Source organism: Pocillopora damicornis, chromosome 1 (genome assembly GCF_964200805.1).
Source record: "Pocillopora damicornis chromosome 1, jaPocDami1.2, whole genome shotgun sequence".
NCBI classification, from domain to species: Eukaryota; Metazoa; Cnidaria; class Anthozoa; order Scleractinia; family Pocilloporidae; genus Pocillopora; species Pocillopora damicornis.
The window spans coordinates 14,619,428-14,630,917 of NC_142670.1; the positions used below are offsets into that span (position 1 = coordinate 14,619,428).

General features: G+C 36.8%; 1 protein-coding gene and 2 long non-coding RNA genes across 9 annotated transcripts in view; 1 reads left to right on the forward strand and 2 right to left on the reverse strand.

Annotated features, from left to right (window-relative positions):
- Positions 1-3,083: 3,083 nt before the first annotated feature.
- Positions 3,084-5,062, reverse strand: LOC149052225 (uncharacterized). Its single transcript, XR_016181703.1, has 2 exons — positions 4,364-5,062; positions 3,084-4,072 (listed from the first exon to the last, which is right to left on the reverse strand). It is a non-coding gene; the product is annotated as an uncharacterized LOC149052225 (long non-coding RNA).
- A 1,017-nt stretch (positions 5,063-6,079) lies between these two features.
- Positions 6,080-8,830, reverse strand: LOC149052226 (uncharacterized). Of its 3 annotated transcripts, XR_016181153.1 has the most exons (5): positions 8,776-8,830; positions 8,564-8,701; positions 7,308-7,404; positions 6,511-6,590; positions 6,080-6,179 (listed from the first exon to the last, which is right to left on the reverse strand). It is a non-coding gene; the product is annotated as an uncharacterized LOC149052226 (long non-coding RNA). The 3 variants fall into 3 exon arrangements; XR_016181144.1 differs by lacking the exon at positions 6,511-6,590 and having other exon boundaries at positions 6,126-6,179; positions 6,978-7,404; XR_016181127.1 differs by lacking the exons at positions 6,080-6,179; positions 6,511-6,590 and having other exon boundaries at positions 6,868-7,404.
- A 92-nt stretch (positions 8,831-8,922) lies between these two features.
- The window catches only part of LOC149052227 (stimulated by retinoic acid gene 6 protein-like), a 35,082-nt gene continuing 32,514 nt past the window's right edge, over positions 8,923-11,490 (forward strand). For 2 of the 5 annotated variants that reach the window (XM_089213404.1, XM_089213454.1), the window contains exons 1-3: positions 8,923-9,066; positions 10,859-10,913; positions 11,153-11,238. In XM_089213404.1, the coding sequence (XP_089069530.1) occupies positions 9,032-9,066; positions 10,859-10,913; positions 11,153-11,238 (176 nt within the window). In that variant the 5' untranslated portion in view covers positions 8,923-9,031. Of the gene's footprint in view, positions 9,067-10,858; positions 10,914-11,152; positions 11,290-11,490 lie in introns of all 5 variants that reach the window. The other 3 variants (XM_089213551.1, XM_089213593.1, XM_089213504.1) reach the window with 3 other exon arrangements.

The following is an 11,490-nucleotide window of genomic DNA, read 5'->3' on the forward strand; positions in this document are numbered from 1 at the left end:
CGTAGGGATTGTGTATTTTTTTGCAACCTCGAGCTTTGTTTCAAACTTCGTTTGTTTTCGAGAGATATTTGCTAGTTTTGATATTGACGAGAGCTCTAATTATATACAGCACGTTATCTATCTTTGTCACTTGCTCATCACCCGCTTCTGCCGCCTAATCATCACGCACAATTAAACCTTTAACTCCCGTGATCTAATTGTTAATTTTCCCCTCTAGCTGCTACATGTTTCATTTCAAAGTAGATACAGAAATTTGGTGTTAGTTAAAATATAACAAATTCTACCTGATAAAACTTTGAGTATTCTGATTACTTGTTTGCTGGATAATTAATTCTACATGATATTACAGGGACAAGTTACAAGTAGGGAAATTGCATCGCGTGCGGACTATTAAACCACGAGCCAAACAAGATAAACCATTGAAATATTTTTCACATCTGATAACAATAAACAGGGGAAATTCAATTGAAATTAAATTTGATTGTTGTCAGCCGCAAGAAAAATGAGATTGCGATCTTTCATTATAAATAACATGAGCTCTACAACTCTAATCAGTTGCAGATGAAAACTGCTTTGTAACTGTTAAACTGTTATCCTCTGAATCCCTCTATTCTCCAAACGATGTCATTTGTTAATTCTACATGCCTGAAAATATCAAGAATATTTTGCTTTACAAAATTTCGATGAAAAAGTGAAGGTAACATATTCACGCGTTTGAAAGATCTAACCTCCTCTAATGCCCAGTTTCGTGATCAAAATTGCTGTTCTTCTTTAAGAAAGCCATTGCGCCTGTTTTTTTCTTTGTTTGTTTTTTTAAATTATTTTTATGGTTATTACTTGTTTACATGTTTCTCCATGGCGATTAATTAATTCTTTGATTTAAATTTAGCTCGTTTTCTTTTAGTGCAAAACACTCGCTATCCGCAAAACCCCTTTTCTCCTCAGAGCAGGACATGTTACACTCTGCCATAACTGACTCGATAAGGATGAATTCACATCGTGAGTTATATATTGTACCAATGCAATTTCTCTTCAAGTGATCAATTCGATATATCCCTCGTTCAATATGATACACATTTGTTTTTTGTCATCTTCCCATTAGCGTTACAGTTCTCTCAAATTTTCATTTTCCGATTTCACCGTGACAACTTCATAAAGTTTCTAAATATAATAACGGTAAACTTTTTTCTTGTAAATAACTCCCGCCAATTCTGCACTTAATATTTCTGCAGTCAAAACCGTAGGCGTCCAGTGAAATCACCAGAGGGAGATACAAAGCTAAAGAAATCACATCAATAATATGTATTCTTTATGTAAATTTTTTTTTCCAATTTTCACGTCTCTCGATTATAATATGCTACATATTTCTTCATTATCTTTCCTTACCTGAAGGGTACTTGAAATAAATTAACTCCAATAAAGTGCTTTTTCAAGAAAAATACTTGACTTCTCGTTGCATTTAGAGAAAAGCATACTTAAATCGTTTCGCGTGCTACGAAGAATTAAAGCGAATACCATAAGTACTCTTCTTAAATAGAAATATCCGAGGAAGATATTAAAATTATTTTAAATCCATGTACTCCATGCATCTTTGTGTACAGAAACCCTCAGTGTATCTTAAAGGAATTTTACGAATAAATTGTTACTGAACCAGTTGTCTTAAAGTTGGAAGAGAAATCTGAGGCCCTAGCTCTCTGTCTCTTTGAGCTCCAGAATTGTCTGCTGAGTTTGGATGCATTAAGCAAGACCATAAATACATTTATAATAGTTCATACAGACAAGTGACACACTTGATACTGGAATCAGAAATGCTACAGCTTCATAGATCCCTCATGAGAAGATAAATAAGCTACCTCAAGGTCTGGTATGTTAATCTACATGTCAGCATTGATATTTAATCTGTCGTTTAACCTGATCTAACGGGTTGGGTTTTTTTTTTCGGTCGCTATTAAAAATGATTTTTTCCTTTGTCACGAAAGAGCTTAAAATTTCCTTTCCGTCATTATGCATTCTAAGACATGAAACTTTCGACATTGATGTTCTTAGCAGCATGCAGGATGATCCTTTATGTATCCATTGTATGTCATGGCTCGTTAACGAGAAATATATAGCTATGTGGGTGAACTTCAGATCGTAAAATCCGATGGTCTAAGATTCGATGCTGCGTTCGTGACGAGTAAACAAGATCGATATTTCATTCATTCTTTTGTCTCATGTTTTAAATTATTTCTATTTGTATCTTTAGTCAATACCCGTTTATCTCATTCACTGCATTAGGTCGCTATTAACTTATTCTGTCCTCACCTTAACTCCTGTGAAAATGTGATTTGCCTCTCAAGTGTGTAACAAAACTGCGCACTTGGTAACACCAGCAGTATTGAAGAAGCTGAATATGAGCTCATCGAACTCGAAACAGAAAATCGTGTATCATTGTTTATTTCGTGATCCATGATTCTATTTTGTAGCTATGCTGTTTCACTATTTATACGCCAAGTTCGGACAGGACCTCATATTACATTTTTTTAACTTTTAATTTTCATTAATCCGGCATGTAGCACAGTGACATAAACATCCTACTTTTTTATTTTGTCTTTTTTTGCTGATGTGATGGTCGTTAAACCACCGCCTGATTAGGTTGATCGAAGGGCGCTGAAAGGACTGGAGAGAATAACCATAGTTCCTTTGTTTACAAGTACATATTAGAAACCATGACCAAACTGTAGGCTTTGCGCTTGCGCCGCGAATCAAAACGAATCAAAGCGGGAAAAAAAAACAAAAACAAAAAAACTCGCTCCTGAACTTACAGTACGCACGTGGAACTCGGGTGAGTAAGAGATGTGGGTTATCCACTTATTATGTAACCAAAACTAACGAGACTTCATACGTTACTTAGGTCTTTTACACCACGAGAGAAACACACGTAGTGAAGAAAATTTCCTTATTAATGATGAGGGCGACTTGTCGGCTTGGAAACTTCACAAATTTGTAGGAAAAGTTGACCAATAGAGCTGTAATTTACGTTACTTACTCAGTTGATAATAATAAACGAACTACAGTGGGAAATCAGTTTAGTAAGACAGGAGAATGAGTGAAGCATCTTCAATAATATAAAATTCATTCCAAATCTTACAGAAATTTGACAACCAGTCAGAGAGCCATCCATGGTTTTATTGCACAGTGAATGAGCAATGTGTTCTTCCATAGTCTTTTCGCTCCGTGTGTCACTGGCATTCATTTCAATGAACGTAAAACCAAGCTCTTCACGAACAAGTGTTGCTGTTGTGGTTTTACCAACTCTTGGGGAACCGCACAGAAGAGCTGCCTTTAAGGACGACCCATCTTGGTCTTTGTTGAAAAAGAAAGCTGTGCAAAATAAAAATGTTTAAAATTGTGATTCCATTACTAACATACTAACTGCATGTATGAGTGACTGTCGAGTGAAATAAATTCATCAAAGTTCATAAGTTACAGCTGTTTAAAAAAATGTATCTCTGAATGTGGGAATTAGGAAACATGACTTGTATTTATGTCATCAGTAAGTTGTACAAATGCACCTGAATGCACCTGGATGCACACAAGAGAGATTATATTCACTACGTATAATCAACGCACAATACATGTAGGATGCTAACTGGTAAGGAAATTTAAGGCATACAGCTGAAATGTGAATTAAATTTACTATGAGGTCATGCTCGTGCTAATTGTTGGAGAGGTTTGAAACACCCACCTTTCAGTGCAGGTGATAATGATAGTGTTTGTGTTGTTGGAGATGACATAGATCTTTCACTCAGTTGTGACAAATCCCCTTCAAACCGATCTTTTCTCTGGCTGAGAGACTCCACTGGTTTAGCTTTCTCCTTCTTCTTTGTCTTCTTCTCCACACTTGGTGGTTCATAGCTGGTCTTATTGCCTGGTTTTGTCCTGACAAGCTCAAACAGACCGTCTTCATCTATTTGTGATGTTCCACATTGCCCTAGCCTTAACAAAGAAACCATAGTTTCCTTGTCCAGTAAAGGGTCTCTAAACAAAGCAATGTTTAATGACCTCCTCAGCAAGAAATATAAGCTTATGCCTATGAAAAAGAACAGTTCTTTTAGAAGCCAACAAACTTACAAAAGAAATAATTAATTTCTTCCCTAACTTGTAAATTTTTCAGTTCTTGTTAGTTTGCTACACAGACTTATGAATTGTTAATTAATTGAGTTAATTTAAGCAAATTTGTGGCAAGTTTCCCTGATATTTTCGCAGTAAGCCGTGGCCCAGATTTGTCACAAAAATTTAAGGAAAAAGGCGCAACCTTTATGTTGGTGTTCATGTATTTGTTTTTGTTTTTTCCTTTTTTGATCTGTGTATTACAATGTACCTTAGAAAGTTTATGCTCTCCAGGATCCCGTCCCACAACGACACAACTTGTTTTCTTGCTCACTGATTGGGTAACTTTTCCACCGTATCTTTGAATCAAATCAGCGGCCTCCTCTCTCTCAATACTTTCCAAGACTCCTGTGATAACAAATGTCAGTCCATCCAAACAGTTTTCTGCTCCCTAAAAATTAAATTATCAAGTGCGTGCATGATTCAAGATATGCACAAGAATAATTAATTCTTCCCTTGAAGACCTGTTAATACTGTCCAAACTGAAAAGTTATAAATGGTGAAAAATGAAAAAAACTTTGTAGATACACTATAAACATTTGGGAGCAACATCAGCATCTCTGCACCTACCCCTCCCCTAACCCAAAAAAACATCAACTGATAGCAAGTAAGGGTTAATGTTGGATTAGGGGAGGGGTAGGTAGGCAGTTTCTCAGATACTGACATTGAACCAACATTTGAACAACAACTGAGAGTAAAAGGATAAAATACATTTTTTTGTTTAACCCTTTAACTCCCATGAGTAACCAAGACAGAACTTCTCCTTACAATATCAATACAATATCATGCAGACAAGTGATGAGAATAAATACAAATATCAACCAGGGGATTATTAGTTGATCCAAGACCAAATTCTCCAAACTGCCATCACAAGAATTGTATGACAGACAGTAGGGAGAATTACTATTGAGATCTTTCACTCAAGCTAGCGAAAATTACTCGGCACATCGTAAAAATTGTCACTATAAATTGTGCCTGTTAGTTCCAAAGATACATGGTGGGGAAAGCGTCGCCTGTGTTCGGAAACGAGATGTTTACATAGTCAATTAATGGCGTTACATTACGAATTCTGGAAATGGTTGCATGACAATTATTTTAAAAGAGAACGCAGACTATTACCGGCTTTTGTTTCTCCCCCGCGAAAACGAATTTGCTTTACTCTCAAAAGAGTTATTATTTTCAAAACAGGATTAGATTTATTCTAAGTTTTCTATCAGTTTTCAGATCTAAGCGGCGCGTGTTGCGTTTATCTTAATTACTGTCATTTCGTTCGAATGTTTTTGATCGGCCGTTCAACCGTTTACTTTGACCTTATCCGTTGAAAACTTCAGCCGTTCAGCCGGTCGAAATTTTCCTTCAGCCGTTCAGCCGTTCGACTTCAACCGTTCGAAATTTTCCTTTAGCCGTTCAACCGTTCGACTTCAACCGTTCGAAATTTTCCTTTAGCCGTTCAACCGTTCGACTTCAACCGTTCGAAATTTTCCTTTAGCCGTTCAGCCGTTCGACTTCAACCGTTCGAAATTTTTCTGAAGCCGTTCAGCCGTTCACGGCATCCGTTTTAAACGGTTTCTCTATCCGTTTGTCATCCGTTCACATACCGTGCGTTCGACCGTTCGAACGGATACCGTAAGGAACGTTTTCGCGTGAGAAGTCACAAATGGTTAATCAAAGCATGCATTTTACAATTTTCTGAGGGTTAAAGTGTCAATTAAATGTATCATTTGTGACACATTTGTCAATCACATTAAATTTATTTAATTCTTCATTCATGGGTTTTGTTTAAATAAAGAAAAAACTGTTCAGATGGAAATGGAAGGATCATGTCATCTTTAATCAAAATTCATGAAAAAAAAAATTGAAATCATGATTCCCGTGAAAACAAAATCTCCCAATCACCCTTGTTGTAGAGAGTATAGGGTACCCTCAATAATAAGACATAATTTCCTTACCTGAGTCCAAGCTGATTGGTCAAGATTCTACTTTTCTTAGCTTTTGAACTCTCCTCCTTCTTTACTGATGTAGCTTTTCTAAAAGAGACATGAATGAAAGAGAACCAGCTTCTGAATACACCTTGATATCAGTATGTATATTCTCCATACTGTTCCCTATGCATTTTCTGAGGCAATTACAAGGAGAATTTTCTAAAATAATCAAGAGCTTTTATAGTTAGTGATCATTTCCTTGACTCTTGATTCAGTGGCGATATTAGGGTCCAAAAGTTTAACCCTTTAACTCCTAAGATCTGATTGTTATTTCTCCCCTCAAGCTGCTAGACGTCTCCTTCTAAATTAGTCATGAGAACTTGGCACTAGATCAAGATAGCAGCTTCTACTTGATAAGTTTAAATATTCTCATTACCTGTTTGCTGAATAATGTGTAGACATCATAAGGAGAGGTTTCATGTTAATCACTTCTGGGAGTTAAAGGATTAACTACAGCTGTATGAAAGGGAACAAAATTCAAGAAACAAATCACATAACTGATTTTTGGAGGAAGAAGATCTTCATCAGAATCTAACAGAGATGTAAGATTAATTTAGAAATAGGGTCAGGACATCATTGAGATGTTGTACATATCATTATGTGAATCTTTTTACACCCTAATTTATTTAGCCTCACCTAATTATCTCAGGCAGGGAGACCACCACAGCTTTAGCCAATTACAGTGAATCCCACATTAACAATGACAAGGCCAGAACCCCCCCCCCCCCCCCCAATTCCTAGTAAACAGGCCAGACCACATCACAGTAATCTTGTGAGTGGGTTCTTTAATGTCCCCTGCCTAACCAAATTGACTAATTAATAGAAGCAGGAGACAGGACCTACGGTTTATTTATCCTTATCCAAGAAGACTAGAATGTCTATCCATTTCTTGACATTATAGAAAGGTAGCACATTCTCCCCAGTTATTTTAAGACCTTGAGTGTTGGTCCAGCCGGGGCTCAAACCCTCGACCTCCTGCACAACAGTCCAGCGCTCTAACCAATTGAGCTAACCAGGAGGCTGTTTCTGTAATAATGCAAATTACATTCGGAATTGACAAGGACACTGTACAGCACAGTACACCATTAAAACAAAAACAGAGGTGTAATAGTTTGTGTAGAGTCTCAACATCTGTTCCTTTTGAAACTGTTCGTGTTCACCCTAAAACATTACCTGAGTCAATGTTGTTTTTTTCTTTCTTCTTCCTCTTCTGATTTTCTTTTGGTTTTTGTTTTCAGGCAATGTCATCACCTTCACTGCTTGATAAACTCTGCCCAGAAAATCAACAAATACATATTTTTATTCACACAAATGTGAGATAAATTCACTTCTTTGGACCTAACAATAACAACTGGATAAGATCAAGGGGGGGGGGGGAGAGTGTTGTTCCTCAGAGCAAAACTTTCTTACAAATCATTTTCTTCCACCTCAGAAAATCAAAAGACACCAGGCTTGTGGAAAACATGGCTTGGGTTAAGTGAAGTCTCAATGCTTCTTTATCAGTCATCTTTCAAGTTAATCAACAATTTCACTTTCCCTTCAGTCTGAATAAATGAAAATTAACCAGCACTTGTCAAAATTGTGAAATAAGCATTAGTATTACATACTGCAACTGCTCTGCAGACTAAAAATAAACTGCAGTTTGAACAAATTTGCAGGGAATGCTAATGTCCAAGATATTTCAAACTTGAGTGAAATTTAGGCAGCAGTGTATCACATAATGCTGTTTAACCCTTAAACTCCCAAATGTGATAAACATGTAACTTCTCCCAAGACTATACATACAATGTCCAACAAAAGGGTTGTGAAAAAAATTGTTATCTTGATCTAAGAACAAATTCCGATAACAAATGTACAAAGAAATGTGAAGCAACTAGAAGGGAGAATTAGCAAACAGATCTTAGAAGGTAAAGGATGAATACAAAATTGCTTCATTTTACAACCCTGTTTAGGGAAAAAAAAGGCAAAACATTGTAACTTATCAGCCTCACTCAGCTACCCTGACATACTCCAACAAACTATTGAAAATTATACCTACAAAGTTAGTTAATATATAGTACCACACCATTCCTCACACTCCGGTCTAGAAAGATACCTTGGGTTATATAAATGTAGTGGAATAAAACTCTTGGTTAAAACATGTTGTAAAATTATCTACCATGTGCAAAATTAAAGATTCACGACAAAGGAAATTTTACCATGTATGGCAATAAATACCAATTACCAAAATACCAAATACCCCTATCCCCAGGAGAAGATAGATGGGAATGTGAATTGCCCACAAATATATAGACACACGTACATGATGATCGATTCAGTCAGACAGGGGCTGTGATATGGGTAGATCTTTTCTCCGTCACCTCTGAAGTCGAATTCCCTGATAACACAAATAACTTTCTCTTTCAAATGCTACATAATCCATTACTTACCTTGCTTTTCGTTCGGCTCTTTCCTACATCATGTTTCGTTAATGACTTCACAGTAGAATCTTCGCCGCGCTTATTTTTTACTTTCGAATCGCCTTGTTTCGTTGCCTTTCCAGCAAGGCTAAAGAACGATCGAGTATCCTGTAAAAAATATGTAATTATAATTGAAACACCGGTTAAAAGACTGCCGCTGAGAGCTAAAAGGACTCACAAACCATTTTAGTATAGTGACATGTTCAGATTACTCTCCTACATTTCGCGCCATCTTTGAAAATCTTCTGTACTTTAGTCAGCGGTCACTAACCTAGCTAGCCTCCAGACTCCTGCTATTTCTCTTCCGCTAATTTTCCGAGAAAAACAATAGGTCATTAGATAAACATAATTTAATTTTAATTCACGGAACCAAATGAAAGGAGCTGCAAGGCGAGGGAGGTTGAACCACGTGCAGTTGCCCAACAGGTTGCTTTGAAAATGGCAAATAGATCCGCGGAGAACACTTCTCAGGGGTACGTACTCTGTTGTGGATGTCGATATTTCCTTGAATGAATGCGCCCCAGATTCGCGCACGCTCCTTCAGTGATTTGGTTGTTTCGTTTTGCTATCGTCTCCTCGAGGTATATTGATTATTTATCGAAAAATACTCAAAATTCGCAAAAACTTGCAAAAGGTTATTTGAAGTTTTATACGCTGTCATTCAAAAACAATTTCATTTAATATAAAATGACTCTATAGAAAAAAAAGAAAAAAAAACTACGCATAAAAGTTTTACCGATTGGACTTGAATGGAACAAATGTGGTCGTGTTACGATTGGTGCGTATTTTCCCAAAGTTAAAATTACACACGTTTCTAAATTGTATCTGCTTAAGTAGTAGCAGATGATGGAATTTATGCGCAGAATTGGATACAACTGAGTCAAAGAATTAACGTTTGTAACACTGTGCTTTGCGCCTGTTTTTCAAAGATCTGGTGCCATGCAATGCATTTAGTCTCTATTGTAAAACTAGAATCGACCATATTTCCGGAATTTTTTAGGGCTTACTGTAAACTGCCAAACGAGACGAAACGAATTGAAAATATGAAAATCTCTGCTGTGGTGTTCTTTGCTGAATCTTCACTACGTTCGCGAAGAGATCAATCTTCTACTGTATTTATAGGAAGGACTGCGCAATTTGGCCATAAAATGCAAATCTATGATTCACATCAAAATTCCGTGAGGCTCGAGCTGTGCAATTTACAAGTTGTCCAGTATCGATGTTCGTAGTCGATAAATAATTCGATTGCGTGACATGACACCTTCCCTGAATAATATCGCGTGACTAAAGTTGGTTTGCAGCATGTTTCTGATTGAAAAATTAAAAAAACAAAGTTTTCGTTGAGGTTTCAGTAATAGTAACGTTTGTTCTGTTATCATTTCTATGATTTGTGGACTGAACTGACCGATTCATCCTTAAGGGGGGCATTGGGATGTGCTAAAGAATTTCGGTTTTTCGGATTGTTCACTGCGGTTTGCAAATTTTCCGGTTTTCGTCAAAAATACCTGTCTAATGGGCTACGGATTTAGTTTCCGATGAAGTTTTCGGATTGTCCTATTTGGATTCCGTTTTCTCTCCGACCCAAGCGGTCATTGTGCGCCCCTACTGATCTCGAATAGCCGCGAAACCTCTGTATGCTCCACATGTCAACACCGTATCGGATCGATTAGGGTTTTGCGATCTGGGATGTGAACGTTTATCGGTTATGACTGTTTAGCATGCAGTTTTCAGTTCTGGTCGAATTTCTTTTGCGGTTTTGCGATTGTGGATGATTTTTTTCGACGGCTTTGAGGTTTCTAATAGACCCTCTCATACTTCCATACAGTGGAGTTGCACACGGATTCTTGCTTTGCAAATTGATAATCTCTCTTTCTAAAACTACAGATCTTCCCTTTTGTTCTGTTCCGTGTCTTAAATTACAGTAGGCCTTGTTTAGTTATTTCCTCTGAAATGGTATGAGGAATTCTTTTAATTTTTTCTTTTTAATTTTTCTGGAACACTTGAGTTTGGGACTGAAAATGAGGGGAATGCAGGCTGAAAGCTGGGGTGTTTGTGCCAGACAGCTTGATCCTGCCTTTGTCTGCATTATCATGTATTACCTTTTTAATTTTCCATTCCAGCATGAATTTTTAATGTTCTGTAACACCTTTTTTTCTTCTTGAATACTAATAATATAACACATTTATTTTAATCCAAAGATGTCTTTGTAATTCTGTTTTTTGAGACATGTTGATGGATTTTCAATCTCAAAAATTATCAATTTAGGTGCCCCAAAGTTATCAAGGAGAGTCTGTTTGATCTTGGCTGTCTTCCTCCAGCTGTAAGTGAAATACTGAAGTAACTTTCATGAAATAGTGATGACAAAATTGTTTACGTGTTGCAATGATTTGATTTAGTGTCCTCCTTCCAATAAGCACCCCCTCTGGAATAGGGGCCCATCTCTCCCCTGTTTTAAGTCAGAAAGGTTGAAAGGTGATACTGTTTTGCTAACACTTCACCTGTAATTTCATGCTTGCATGATTGATAATAACTATTACATGTGTTATTATTATTTTTAAGCTTGTCATTATTTTTATACTGGCCTTTGTCAAGCAAAGGGTCAAATGTGGACTTCAAAACTGCAATGGTTATCCTGGTTTGCTGATGTGAGTACAGAATTGATTAATAGAGCAAAAAGTTCAAGGCTTATACTGAAGGTCAGCAACATATAGTCTGATCATTGTGTTCTTTTAAGTAGTTGTACCCAAGTCTAAGTGACACCCAGCTACATGTACTTTTTTAAAAAAAAGTTGCTACTTGTAATACAAGGCATGGGGATGTGCTGCTGGTCTGGGTGGCATTTTCATGACTCTCTTAGCTATAATGGAGTTACATTTTCAGTAGAGTTACAAGAGTGG